This window comes from Odocoileus virginianus, chromosome 27 (assembly GCF_023699985.2).
Source record: "Odocoileus virginianus isolate 20LAN1187 ecotype Illinois chromosome 27, Ovbor_1.2, whole genome shotgun sequence".
In the NCBI taxonomy this organism is placed as follows: Eukaryota; Metazoa; Chordata; class Mammalia; order Artiodactyla; family Cervidae; genus Odocoileus; species Odocoileus virginianus.
The window spans coordinates 19162479-19177653 of NC_069700.1; the positions used below are offsets into that span (position 1 = coordinate 19162479).

The 15175-nt window shown below is 43.4% G+C and overlaps 1 protein-coding gene across 4 annotated transcripts in view; it reads left to right on the top strand.

The window, feature by feature from the left end:
- CILK1 (ciliogenesis associated kinase 1) overlaps window positions 1–15175 on the top strand; it is a 29653-nt gene that overhangs the window by 2297 nt on the left and 12181 nt on the right. For all 4 annotated transcript variants that reach the window (XR_011483872.1, XM_070456299.1, XM_020902726.2 and 1 more), the window contains exons 3-7: window positions 4250–4371; window positions 5361–5440; window positions 12045–12177; window positions 12992–13163; window positions 13577–13744. Coding sequence is in view for 3 of the 4 variants with exons in the window: in XM_070456299.1 (XP_070312400.1) it covers window positions 4250–4371; window positions 5361–5440; window positions 12045–12177; window positions 12992–13163; window positions 13577–13744 (675 nt within the window). In the remaining variant the exon portion in view is untranslated. The remainder of the gene's footprint in view (window positions 1–4249; window positions 4372–5360; window positions 5441–12044; window positions 12178–12991; window positions 13164–13576; window positions 13745–15175) is intronic.

The following is a 15175-nucleotide window of genomic DNA, read 5'->3' on the forward strand; positions in this document are numbered from 1 at the left end:
TATTTAAATCTTAGTAATAGACTGTTAACCACAGATTTATTCAGCTTTCACTAGTTTCTCACTAATGTCCCTTTTCTTTCAAGTTATGATGAAATGTACACAATATTTACCTTTTTAAACACTTTTATTAAAAAGATGTGCACCACTTTGTTTACATAGTAAACTAAACGGTAATAGAAAATCTGTCATACCATCCAGAAATTGAAATATGCAGTAATCATATTGTATAGTCGTCTCTGAGGAAAGCTTTTTTGCACATTTTCCACAAACAATGCCTGTGCATTAAGGTTAACAGAAACTCAAAGGAAAATGGCAGGTTGCCAGGTAGACAGTCGGAGAAATAGCGGACACTATTGGAATGGCAAAGGTGTCCCATGCTAGAACCCAGAGGGCTCAAAATAGATTCAGAATTGCGTATTTGACCTGAAAATGGTACAGTTCAGTGGCATTAAGTATATACATTATTGTACTGCCATCAGCTGCATCCATCTCCAGGACTCTTTTCATCTTGCAAAACTGAAACTCTTTATCCATTAAACAAAAATTCCCGTGAATCCCTCCTCCCAGCCCCTGGCCAGCACCATTCTACATTCTATCTGTATGAATTCAACTACACTAGGTACCTCATATTGCAATCATACAGTATTTGTCTTTTTTGTGACTGGCTTATTTCACTTAGAATGTCTTCAAGATTCATCCTCGTGTCAGGATTTCCTTCCTTTTTAAGGCTGATTAACAGTCCATTGTGTGGATCTATTATATATTGTTTATCCATTCATCCATCGATGGACATTGAGACTCCTTTGGCTATTATGAACCTTCCCATATCTTTAAACTCCTTTCCACTGGCTCCTTGTCTTCCATCTATCAATGTGCCCATTGTTCTCTCTAACCAGACTCAGCCCTCCCTCCCCTGGACCCCCCACCCATCCCTCTTCCTGACCTCACTTTCCAGACTCCCCCTCTGCCATCACTTCCCCCCACCACTGACTGCACTTCACTGAATCAGGCGTTGTGCCGAAGCTGCTCTCCTAACAGCCACAAGCTGCTCTCCTAGCTGCCAAGCCCAGGATCATTTTCTCAGGCATTTTCTTGTCTGTGGACCACTTCCTCCTCTCCTCCCCTCCTCTCCCATGTCTGTGAACTCTGCTTTGACCCACCTTTTCTCCTCTCTTGCCTTTCTTGCCATACAACCAATGGCTATATGAGTTCACCGTTTAAATAATGATAATTTCTCACACTGTCTTCTCAGCAATTTTTTTCCTTTGCTTTGACTTCTCCCAAGGGATTTTAATCATTCCCCTTCCTTCAGCAGCCCCTTCACATATTTTATCTTACTTATGCATTTATATCAGGGGTCAATAAATAGCCTACTGCCTGTTTTTATTTTTAAAAAATTGTTGGAATGCAGCCATGTCCATTTGTTTGCATATTATCTGCTACACTGGCCAAGCCTAGTAGTTGCAGCAGGGACTATGAAAGCCTAAGATATATACTGTCTGTCCCTTGACAGAAAAGTTTGCCAACCCCTGCTTCAGGTCCATATATCCAGAGGCTTAGTAGACATGAGTGCCTGGATTTTCTAGATTGTCTGCGTCCCCCAGGGCTCATCATTTCTCCCCCTTCTGTCATAATTATCGTTTACCCCTCCACTCAGAAACCACAGCTCACGGCAGTGGCCTGTGTGACCCCACTCCCCACACATCTCGTCTCCCCAGCACTCAGCTGTTCACACACCATCTACCATCTACTGAGTAGCTGTTATGGGCCAGGCAGCGCCTTAGGTGCTTTCCACGCTCGGTCTTATTTCATCCCCACGGCCACCTGATGAGGAAAGTCTTAGCATCCTGAGTTTCATGATGACAAGACCTGAGACCCAGAGACTCAGTAATTTGCTGGAGGGAAATAGAGCTCTAGGCAGCAAGGCTTGGTCTCAAGCCCAAGGTCTGGCATCCAGGCAGTTCTCTTAGGTGGCCACTTACTCCCTCACCCAACCTCTGAGGGTCTCCCTCCTGACGCATCATTGCCCCCTGACCTAGCTTGTCTGGGCCTGACTCTTTCTTTAAGTGATGTGGATGAGACTCACCTGACCACTCAAGAGCCTGCAGATTACTCCTCCCTGAAGCATCTCTGTTGTGTTCCTTCTTCTCTGCCTGATGTAGCTGACCTGCCTCTCTCTTTGGAAGCCTTTGTCAAGCCAAAACAAGATGCCTTCTTTCTGGAAGTATATCTCTCAAAAATGAGTCATGTGAGGTCCTCCGCAAAATTGGTCCTTTCTTTATATTAACTCTTTTTCTATTAAACTGATAGAGACTTTAATTGGCCCCTGAACCTCACTTAGATGTGAGAGCTGCAGCCACTCTTAGACTGGTAATTCATACTCAAAGCAAACATCTGGCTAAGAGTGGAAGGCACCCTACTCCTTGCCTGGAAGTCTCTTCTCTCAAAGCTCTAAAACCGACTTCGTCTTCCTCCGAATGAATCTACCCGGTTCATCCTGCTATTCGTCCACCAGATGCCTTAGCCATGCTGGTGGTGCATTTTAAGCAAAGAAACAGGAAAGATGACTGCAGTCCATGAGAGTCTGGTGAATGCTTATAAGTTAGCTATGTTTGCTACTCACGGAGAACCAAAAATCCAACCCAAATAGAAGCAGTAATCAGGATTTGGCCATTTGGCCAAAATAGCTGAGGATTTCCTGCCAGAAAGGTGCTTGGCAAAAGCTTGTCTTTCAGGGAAGAGGTTCCAGACGTCTTATTTTGTTCCTGTTCACTGGCCATATTTCCTCCCTCTTCCCAGCTGCCTAAGTAACTCGGTCACATTACACATTCCCCTTGGGTGCCTTGTTACCAAGTATCCTTCCAGGTTTGGACACTGACGTTAACACTTTCATCTTCAGACATTCTGATTGGTTGTTTTATAGAAGGAATGTTCTTTTGAAGGAAGTTCAGAGACAAACTGAGCTTTACAATTTATTATTGTCAGACTCACGTCTCCATGAAGAAAAGGGGTTTTGAGTTAAAGGGCTTAACCCACTGCCACGGTGACTCCTTGAGGCATTCTTGAAAGGGACAGTCTGTCAAATTCTGATCAGTGGTGAGCAAACCTGCAGTTGGGTGTCTGTTCATCGCACATGAATTGGATTGCTGGCTCACCGTTATGAAAGCGTATTTGTTCACTTGTGGACAGAGCTAGTGATGCAAACAGAAAATAGCTTGCACATGGCTGCACTCACATGTATGTTCCAGGAAGAGGAAAACCACACATGTTCATGGGGAATAATCAGAAGGTCACTCACCATTTTCTGAGCCACCCACTCTGTTCCTCATCCCCCCCTTGACTTTTTTTGCCTTTGCTGTTCTTGGAAGCAGAGGTCTCTCTCTCATCTCACTTCATGGTCTTTCCAGTGAAACTTCTTCCCCTTCTTCCCTCCTTCTTTGCCTTCTTCTTTTAACACTTAACTTGTAAGAAGAGCTATACGTCCCAGGGACACAAATGAGTCAGAAGAAAGTTGAGAGAATTGGGTTGTCAGCCTCTATCTATTTGAGCAATTTCCTGCTCAGCATGTCTGCAGACTGCTAGCTGGTGACCTCAGCTCCCAGCAGCTGCCTCTCCAATATCAATCAAAGCCTCAGTGGTTTCCTCTCTGGTCACTTTCATGGTGTGAATTTCATCACCTGGAGGGAATATACCTAAAATAGCGCTGGCCCAGTACCTTGTGCTCCGAGAAGACAATGGCACCCCACTCCAGTACTCTTGCCTGGAAAATCCCATGGATGGAGGCGCCTGGTAGGCTGCAGTCCATGGGGTCACTAAGAGTCGGACATGACTGAGCGACTTCACTTTCACGCATTGGAGAAGGAAATGGCAACCCACTCCAGTGTTCTTGCCTGGAGAATCCCAGGGACGGGGGAGCCTGGTGGGCTGCCGTCTATGGGGTCACACAGAGTCGGACGCGACTGAAGCGACTTAGCAGCAGCAGCACCTTGTGCTAGGGGAAGCCAGCAGCTCCAGTTATGGTCACGTTCTTACCTTGTGGTTCATTAACTGAAATAGTTTTTCTACCTAAAGTTACTACCAATTCAGAGAAATACCATTTATTAAAATATTGTCAGTGTAATAGGAATTGTGCCACTTTGCTGTAGTTCTAGAATTAGGTGCTTCTCCCTGTTTGTGGGATTACTTTTCTTTTTTCAACAACAGACTTAACTCTAATTTTTATGTTTTTTTTTTTTTCATTGCCTTTCAGTCTTTAAAGAAGCTCAACCATGCCAATGTAGTAAAATTAAAAGAAGTTATCAGGGAAAATGATCATCTTTATTTTATCTTTGAGTACATGAAGGAGAATCTTTACCAGCTCATTAAAGAAAGGTACAGGGTGGTCATCATGGTCTTAGAAATAAATGTTGCAATGTGCATGTGTTTTCTTTCTGCTTTTGTTTATTGTGGGCATGCTGCTTGAGGTTGGCTGTTTAAAGCTGCCAGGAGATGAGGGCCCCACCTGCAGTCCTGCTTGGGAGGCCCTGGGATAGCTGGGGAGAAAGCTGCTTTCAGAGCAGTCATTATGAATGTCTTATTGGGTGATTCACCCAAATAGGCTCAGAGGTTTAACAGATAACTCTGCAGGTCTCCTTTCCATGGGACAGTATGGGCTGAGTAACTATAGGTGAAAAGTGTAGCGGATTCATTCATTCTGAGCCATCCATTGGATACTTCCAGCCCCTTACAGTGCCTATCTTGCTACAGTGCTCAGGGCTCACATGCTGGCAAGACAAAGAAACAGATAAAAAGTTTACCTGCAATGGTCATTTTGAACTTTAAAAGTGAACCATGTGGAACCTGTTGGGCACATTTTCTTGGTGGCGCTGCCATTCGGAGCATCCCTCTGAGTAATTTCAGTGAACAAATACCATTTTCATTGTCAGGAATAGCAGTGAAGCTGTATGGCTTGCACAACCAGGGGGAAATGTCACTATCTACTGCATCTCCTAAGACCTTCATGTGAAAGACCTCAGATTTTCCCCATCAAAGATTTGCTACACTTTAATTATATTATGGAGAGAAGTGATTTTTTTATAAGATATATTGGAAGGAATTTTTCTAGGTTTATTATTAAATGTTTAATCGCTTCTTCTTTGTAACATAACTGAATATATTTGGTATTTATAAGGTATGCTCTGCATGCATAAGCAGTTGCTTTTCTTTGGTCTTTATGATCCAAGATATGATCAAATTAGCATGTGAGCAAGTGTTTTCTTATGTTCTTTTGGTTATGCTAAGAATTTGAGAACAGGGGGTTTGTTTTGATAAACAAATTTCATAAATTGAGATTTATAACTTTTTTCCTCTTCCCAACACAGAAATAAGTTGTTTCCCGAGTCTGCTATAAGAAATATCATGTATCAGATATTGCAAGGACTTGCATTTATTCACAAACACGGTAGGTGATTGGAGTGTTGTGCTTTTGAATAGCAGTGAAATGCCGTCCTCAGGTAGAGGGTATAGGATGCATCAGTATCTTTTGTAATTGACTCCCGGAAAAAGCTGAAGAGTTGTGAGGCTGATAGATTTTGGAATATGTTATCTTCTGTAGCTTGATTTCTGAATTTCCCTCATTATTTATCATTTCTGCATGTTCTTACTCTGTAGGCTTTAACATCAAGCTTGTTACTTATATGTTGAAAAATTATTCCTGACCATTAACGGGTGTATTAACGAGAAGCCTCATCTAGATTTCAGACAAGCTCCATCCACATATGATGTTTAACCCCTCTTAACTAGCACTGCTTTGCTGTGATTTCTCATTTTCTTAGTATATTTAATTTCAGCTTGTTCAGAAAGGTGCAAAGTGGTCTAATAAAATTTGTGCAATCCAGGAAAATAAAATACACTTAAAATATGCAAAGAAAAAGCAAAACATGGCATGGATGTAGCCAGGGGTGAGGTTACTCCATGAAATACATGTCAGCAAGTCTTATTTAAGTAGAAGAAACAGTCTGCGTTTGTTGTCAGACAATGCAGAACATGAAACAGTACCAATTCCAACCTACTTGGTCTCTCCAATGTATAAACAGCTCAGTTGCCCAAGAGAAGCAGAGTTACTCCTGGTACTGATACCAGAGAGGTTTCTCTCATGGATCTTTACATAGCGTTACCTTCACAGTAAACACAGCAGTGGGTTGCATGAGATAGTTCCAGGTCATCTCCCTCAACATAGGCCAATTACATCACCTGATCAGAGAAAATGGTCCTACTGGGGCCCAATATGATTCACTCTAGGGATGGTCTGGTGAGTCCAGGGAGAGATTCAGAGCATCCAGAGGAAGGGATGGTCACATAACCCGGCAGGAAATCCTCTATCACTGTTGTTCTTAGCTGGGCTTTTGTACAGTATTGAGTAGGATTAGTAGTCTGAGGCATTACTAGTCTGGGTTACTAACTGGCCACAGACCCAGCTGAGGTTGGGGTGATACCTTCTTATGAACACGGAGCCTCGGGATGGACACACGTGTCTACCAGGAGGGTAGGGAGTCTGCAGGAGCCCATTTGGGGCGGCTTTGACGTCCAGACAGATGGGCAAGCTGATATTACACAGGCAGAAATCTGTTCACTCCCAGTCTAAAGGTATCACTGCCATTGCAAATATTGCACCAGCAAATGGGTTTCATTACCCAACAAAGAAGCTGGGCAGAAGCCCTTTGATAACAGCCAGTTCAGATTTGACACAAATTGGCAGCGAGGGAAAAAGACATTGTGCCACATGGTAAGTCTGGGATCCTTCCCAGTCTTCTCTGTGACCCCTAAACAGCACCTCACGCTTAGAGGTCAAACAAAATACAGACAGACAAACAGGCTGTCGATCCGTGGAAGACGTGGGTATGTGCTAAATAATTCAAGAGTGATATGCAAGCCCATGAACCAATTCTATAAAAAGTCTTCGATAAAAGGTATCATCTCTGATTCCACTGACACAGGTTGACACGCTTTTGACACAAGAATTCCCAAGGGATGATGTGAGTTTGGAAAACGCTGAAAACTTCAGGTTTGGTGTCTTACAGACAGATAGGAGGAGAAGGAGCACTTACTAGAGTTGAGAGTCCAGGAGAAAGAAATGGTGAGAAATCAAAGGGAATCTCCAAAGAGAAAGGTCAACTAGACATGTTCAGATAAGGACCCGTCGTAGTGTCTCAGTTACCAGGGTTCTTTGCTCAGAGGACTGCGTGGTGGTTCTGTAAGATGTTAATACGTGTTGGCTTTCTCTTCCTTTCCTTTTTGTTGCTTTTTGTGAGGCTCAGTTGTTGCCAGGAAGAACTTACATCCTTTTATTCAGGTCTCTACCAAATCCCATCAAATCAACCCACATATGCTCACACAGACATGCACCCATATGTGCACACACATGCACACATCTGTGAGTACACATGCACACATGCATCTACATATCTACTCTCCCCCAGCACCCACCAGGGCACATATATGCACACACACACACAATGCATATCCATATCCAGTAATGTAGCGTCCATAAATGATTGTGTGAAAACAACTCTTTGGAACCTTGCATTATCAGTCTCCCTTGCATGCCTTACATACTTGGATTATACTCGGAAATGGTGTAAGGGAAGGCTTAGTTCATGGTGGTCAGACCTTCTTTGCTCTTCTAACCCCAGCACCATGCTTCTTCCTCAGATTCTCGTGGACACTCTCCCCCAGCTAAGTGCCAGTTCTGGTTTGAGCTTAATGTCATTTCATCCATTGCCTTTTGTGTCTCCTTGCCAGGTTCTCATGTAGAGAAAACAGATGGTGTCTTTTCCTTTCAAAGAAGAGGAAACTGAGGTTCAGAGAGGTTTAAAGACCTGCCAAAGGCCCCGCTGCCTTAAGGCAGTAGAGTGGAGACTAGTTCCCATATTTCTGTCCATGTGCCATGCTTCTCTAGAAAAACCTGTCTGTTCTCACAGAGAGCAGAGACTCAAAGGTGAAGAAAGTCATGATGATAATTAGAGGTGGGGGAACTTCCCCAGGGGACCTGTGGTAAAGAATCCATCAGCCGATGCAGGGGACACAGTTCAATCCCTGACTTGGAAAGGTTCCATATGCCACGGGGCAGCTAGGACCACATATCTGCTGAGCCGGCTGTCTAGAACCAATGCTCTGCAACAAGAGAAGTCACCAGTGAGAAGCCCATGCACCGCAACTAGAGAGGAGCCCCTGCTCGCTGCAATTGGAGAAAGCCCATGTGCAGCAACGAAGACCCAGTGCAGCCAAAAATAAATAATAAAATCAATTAATTAATTTTTAAAATTAATTAAAAATAATTGCAGTTGGTATAGATACTTATTTTGTGGGTTCTATCTCATTCTCATTCATAAATGATTTTTGAACACTTTTGAATGGTTCTGTATGGTGTTGACTGAACTTTGGAGCTTTATACGGTTCCTTTCCTCCAGTCATGGAAAAAAAATAATCGAAAGCACTTCACAGATTTGTTCTGTGAGTTCCAGGCTCTTCCCTGCTGGCTGGTTCTCACTGTGTAAAGGTGCGCCTGTCCCTGGGAGCACACTCCTTGGGGAGCAGGGCACAGAGCCGCAGGTGGTTGCCATGGCCGTGGTTAATATCAGTGACTACCTCCCCCTACTGGGAATGAAAACACAGCTCCATTGGTGCTGAGAGCAATGCCAAGGCATATGTACTTTGCAGGAGTTAAATAATGAATGCAAAGTGTGTTTCATCCTTGCCCTGCACTTAAAAATATCCATGCAGGAAATCTGAAGTGCCTTAGGTGGCGTACAGGAAAATGTTTGGCCCAAAGAGGTGGTTCTCTGCTTCGTGCTTCACCCCTGTCCTGCTCTACGTGTCCTTGAGTCAGCCCTTGGCCTTTCTGTGTGTTGCTGTCCTCCCAGCCTTCTTGATAAAAGCACTGTGGGTTTAAATTCAGTAATATCTGTGAAATTACAATTTCCCTAGTAGGAAGGTGCACTATAGAAATCCATAGTGTTTAAGTATTCCCTGGTTATTTTCGTGTATTCCTATCAGATTCCTCATAAACAGAACGTGGAGAGGAGAAAGCCTTCTTTGTGGCTTGATGTTTTTCTTGCCCAAGGGTTGTTAGTGAAAAAGAAAGCACAACACATTTTCTGCCAGGATGAAAGAGAAAATCCCTCTGTTATTCGACTGGCATGGGGTACCCTGAAATTAAAATGAAGGTCTGTTCCTGTGTTCTGAAAGCCAAACAGTTTCGAACAGGAAGATTCTGTGTTAACAGCACTTTGCTGTTTCATGATCTGTGAACAACCCAGCTATAAGGGTTTTCATTGTGAATCAGAAGCGCAGAGGAAGACGTGGGCTCATTGTTACAAGCCCGAGTGCACACATCAGCAGAACATGGATTGGGCCAGGAATCAGATCAGAGCTTAGAGCCACCTCCTCACAGTTGGCAGGGGGAGGGGTGGGGCGGCACATCACCAGCCTCATGAACTTTAATTTTTGCAAAAAAATGGAGCTAAGGTGTCTGCCTGCCCCCTTTGCCAGGTTGTCAAGACTATAAAATGAGAGGAGAGGTACTACGAACAATGACAAGCTCCTGCAAGGTGCCGATGTGCCAAGCACTGCACTAAAAGCTCTGTGAAATATTAACACGTGAATCCTGCAAAACAACCCCACAAGACAGATAGATGCTGTTATGTCCCCATTTTATAGGGGGCAACTCATTTGCCAGCCAGTGAATAGAACTGGGATTTGAAATCAGGCAACCCAATCAGTCTGCCTACTAAACTATTACAAAGCATTGCCTCTCGTAGTGATAAAATAGTGATGCTTTGTTAAAATAGAGATGAAAAGTAAAGATGCCTGACAAGAGGGCCTTAGACCTTTGATTAATGAACAGAACTCATGAGTTTAAGGTTGATCATAGTTGCTGTTACTCACGCCAGATATTCTACAGACATTCACAAATGCTTCCTAGTTATAAAGGCTTATCCTCAAATACCATATGACAGATGACATATGTCAGCTAACAAATACAGTTTTCATTAGTCATTTTTAAGAGTCTGTTTGCAATTAAACTTTTCCCCTAGCCATTTTTTCTCTGATACTTTATTTGGGGCCTGAAATTTGATCCTTCAGGATCAAAGGAAAGCTGCTTAGAGGGAGATATGAGGAACCAGAATCTTACCTCTCCTCATTTCATTAGTGCTCACATCCTCTGTGGAAGTAGGATTAAAGAATAGTTAGCAGGAAAGAATAAAGCTTGACTGGTGGGAGCAGTTTGTCAGTGTATATCAGAGCATGACCTGGGTGGGAGCAAGTTACAGGGTCTGGAGTGCAGAATTATGCCTGTATCTGAGTACAGTTGATGTGATAGGATGCACTGGACAAGAGAAAATGCAGGATTGTTGAGTGAGTGTTATGGTTGGTGGCGGGAAGGTGGCAGTGGCACCTGGATGTGGAGGACGTTTCAGTGTCAGAGAAATGCCACTTAAGTTTGGAAATAGCAATGTACACCAACTAGAGGAGCAAAGGTCAGTCTAAGAGGAGAAAGAGGGTTAGTCTGGACTTGAGAGGACCAGCCCCACAAATCAAGGTTTTGCCATCTGGATTGAGAGGGACAGAACAGAGGCAGGCAGTACAAGAGCTCTGATGCACTGCTTGGTGGGATTGTGACTAATTCAGCCCTCATCCCCTTGTGACTCACTTTTCCCATCTGTTTGGTAAGAAAATGGTCTGTCATCTCTTTTTTCCATGCTTTTGATGCTCTGAGTGTTTAGGAAGAGAAACCATCATCTATAGATCGTATGTTTCAGGGGTCATGGAGGCTAACTGGGTACACTGGCAAAAGATCCCATTCTCATAACTGCATGCATATTTACACATTTTTAAGTCAGAGAAGGGGCAGAAAGGACCCAAAGGAAGGATTTTGATGAAAACTGTGACCCAACTCTGTTACTGTCTGGGGAAAGATGGATCCAGCATAACTACAAGCTACCTGGATATCATATCAAAAGTTTGAGAAGGAGAGATGATTTGGGAGAGAAGAAGAGTGGTTTGGGACAGGCTAATATGGGGGTGACATCAGCTGTTGTGCCTCCTATCAGAGGTGGGAGTCCGGAGAGAGGGCAGCAGGCACATTAGAGATGCAGACGTGAGCACATGAGCACAGAGGTGGTTGAGGAACAGTCGGCACGTCAGTGATGGCTCTTACTTCCTCCCATAATGTGCTACTTCAACTCCAGCTTCACGGCACTGGTTGTGATAGTAGACGACAAATAACCCCATCAGCAGCGCTGACAGTTGTATTCCCTGTTTTGGTGACCCATTCAGGTTTAGACTCATGCAGAATGATGTCTATCAGTGATACTCCCCTCAGGAGGAAGGCTTGGGTCTTTCAGAGGCGTGTGATGCTGATCAGCGGGTGTTTGGGTCTCTCCTGCATGTACCCCTGAAGCCCTGCTGTAGCTGAGACAGGCTTCCCATTTGATGAGTTATCTCTGCCTTTTGCAATGTGGATTACAGATCCACATTGTGCTTTTTCACTGGGCAAAGTAATCAGTATTTGACCTTTAGACATATTTGCAATACACACCATGATCTCAGATATGAGTAAGTCATATCCATAGATCCCTTGTTTCTTAAACAAAATCTGTAATTGTGTTTCTGCAGCAGTGTAAACTCCCAGTATCCTAGTACCATGGTTTTAATCTCAAATTCTTTCTGGCTGACTTGGGCAACGTACGCATGGTATTTTTTCCTAGAGTGACAATTTCTTTTTGCCAGGTTATCTCAGCCCATAATGGAGTTTTGGTATTTTAAAAGAAGTTTGTTCTCTTGGAAAAAAATAATTATGAAGACAACTTTGAAGGATTTGACATTTTGAATTCATCAAAGGAAAATGAATGGCCCAAAGGGCTTTGTATTATCATTATTGGGATGAATGTCCAGAGCCTTCGGTGTCATACCAGACTATCACTGTCATGAAAAGAGCAATACAGCTGCAAAGAGTGATGCAGACACGATCTTGCCTCTGAATTCCTTTTCCACTTCCTCTGCAGGCTTTTTCCATCGGGACTTAAAGCCAGAGAACCTCCTCTGTATGGGACCCGAACTTGTGAAAATTGCAGACTTTGGATTGGCCCGAGAAATCCGATCAAGACCTCCATATACAGACTATGTGTCTACCAGATGGTGAGTACAGTCTTCCTCAAGAGGATTTAATTGTATTTCTTATATTTAAAAACCATGCGATTATACTGATTATAATGTCACAAATACTATTCCACCAAGAACACCATTTGAAAACATCTATGTGTAGGAATGTTGGTATTGTACAAGCTTTAAAAGCTTGTGTTGTAAATAATTTTAGAAGCAAGTCCAACAGGGAACTATATTCAGTATCTTGTAGTAAACTATAATAGAAAATAATCTGAAAAAGAATACAAATGTATCTGAATCACTTTGCTGTATACCAGAAACTAACACAACATTGTAAATAAACTATACTTCAATAAAAAATATTATAGGAAATCCATTATGCTTTTCCATAATCTAAATATTCTGTATATAGAGCTTCCTAAAGACTGTTTCCTAAAAGAGTTGTGTAAAAGATTCTCCAAAGACCTGTTGGAAAACCAGCTAACTGGTGTTATTAAAACTTTCAGACTCGAAGCATTTGATTTAAGCAGTTGGCCATGACCAAGAAGAGCCTACAGACAAATTCTATATTCTCTCTTGCTTGCTCTCTGCCTACTCTCTCTCACTATCTGTATTTCTCAAAGATGCTGTAGAGAAGAGACCCGTCTAGAAATGCTCAACAGAAAATTTCGTGATACAGAAGAGCCCAGCTTTATGCTGCAGCCACAGCTGTTGGCTTTACAAGTTAACACACCGCCCTGAGCAAGACAGAAAACAGAAATACACAAACGCTCTCCTGGAGAGCTGATAGTGTGTTTAGTTTGCTTCTGGCTGTTGAATGGGAACTAGCTTCTCCTCTGTCCTGCAGGTACCGGGCTCCGGAGGTGCTCCTGCGGTCCACCAGCTACAGCTCGCCCATCGACATCTGGGCCGTGGGCTGCATCATGGCAGAGGTGTACACGCTCCGGCCACTCTTCCCCGGGGCCAGTGAGATTGACACCATCTTCAAAATCTGCCAAGTACTGGGGACACCCAAAAAGGTAATGATGTGGGCCAAAGCAGCAGCTTCCCGTGCTCCCAGCCGCCTCCCCGAGCAGCACGGACTCGTTCTGGAATCTTCCTCGCCCTGGTAGTCCTCCACCCCCTCCTCTTACCCTGCAGTGGAAGACTTCCTGGCTCCCTCTGCTTTTCTCCCCACGCCTCTCTGCTCCCTCTGTGCTCTCATGGCCACAACTCTTATCCACGCAGAAGTCTCCTAACGTGAGCCGTGGCCCTCCTCCGCTCCTTTATAACCCCGGTCACAAATTCACACCTACCTCTGGGATGGCCCACCATAGTGAGTAGGGATGTGGTAATGACAAGTCCCCTTTCTGTTATGGGCACATGTGCCGGAATATAAAGTCCTATTTCAGCAATTGGCTGAGGAACACTCTCTACCTTTTCCTTCTTTCAGACTGACTGGCCTGAAGGCTACCAACTGTCCAGTGCGATGAACTTCCGCTGGCCCCAGTGTGTGCCCAATAACTTGAAGACCCTCATTCCAAACGCCAGCAGCGAAGCAGTTCAGCTCCTGAGAGACATGCTGCAGTGGGATCCCAAGAAACGGCCGACAGCTAGTCAGGTTTCCTTCCATTTTCTTCTGATGCAGTCCTCAGGAAGTTCGTGTCTAATTGTGAATGATTCCTGTATAGATCATGGGAAGTATTTTATTAGGTAATATGGGTGAAAAACAGGACTGAATACCACTAATCGTGAACTATATAAGGTGTAAGAATTCAAAATAGATTGAAACTCTTTATGTCTAAAGCAGTAAAGGTTTAAACAACACAGTTGCTTTGAAAATGGCTGTACAGTTCACATCATATATCAATGATACATGGAAATGAAAACCGATATATCCACCTGTCTTTGGCAAATGTTTTCAAATATATTCTGAGTTAGGGTGATATATAACAAGTGTCTTTATAAGGCAGTACTGGTTGTCGAAAGGTAGTTTGAAAATATCTTGTAAGATCCATATCACTCATTTTATAGATGACAGAGGGAGAGAACTAGGAAAATAACTGTAATTAGCATTTTATAGCACTTGACAGTTTGCAAATGCTTTTGTATGTTTTTACGTGATTTTAATCCCACGAAGGCTCCATGAGATAGGTGTTACTGGTTTCATTCTATAAATGAGAAAATTAAATCTCAGAAAGTTTAAGTGATTTGCAAAAAAAAAAAAAAAGAGGAAGTTAATGTGATTTGCCTTATTAACTCCACCAGTAGCTAGTATAGACATTGTATCATCAACAACAGTTCTGTCATGTGGCTGACATGCCTTCTGGCTCCTGTTTTTCCAACCTGCCCTCCCTCAGGCCATTTTGACTTAGATTATAAAGCCATACTCAAAGGAAGCATGTGGTGCTATAGACTTCAACCACTCCTAGACCCCCTGCCAGCCTCTTTTTGCGTTGTACCTGGCTCCTTCTCAGCTTGTCTCATTGATAAATCCATTACCCAGAGGATGAAAAAGAGGACCAATTGTAATCAGACGGAGAGAGTCACTTGAGGACAGGGCCTGTGTGATGTTAGAATTTGCGAGAGCTGAGAGCTGACAGTTGGGGGAGGATTATGGTATGGGGGGAAAGCAACTTTCCAATGGCTCAAAGAAGAAAGAGCCAAGACTCTAGATGGCTCAGAAAGGTTAGAGAGTGCTCAGAAATGTACTTCTGGTGATGAAATTCACAAGTGTTTTCAGGCCACATAAGGAAGCCTTCTGATGAACCCAGTTTTCTAAAGGATACATAGTGGCTATGAAAATAAAAAGATTCAGTAACAAGGAACCAAGAGAAGAATGTTCACTTTTTAGGAATAATACCAGAAAAGCTAAAAATACCCTGAATTCAGTTGAGACTTGCAAAAAATACCTGGGACTGAAGAGAAGACTTCCTGAGCTAGATGTCAGAGTCCAGGACCTCTTTGGCAGTGTCCATGTTATTTGCATCTATATCTGCACTTCCTTATCATCATTACAGGTGTTTATGGCTAGGTCCCAGAGTCACTGAGA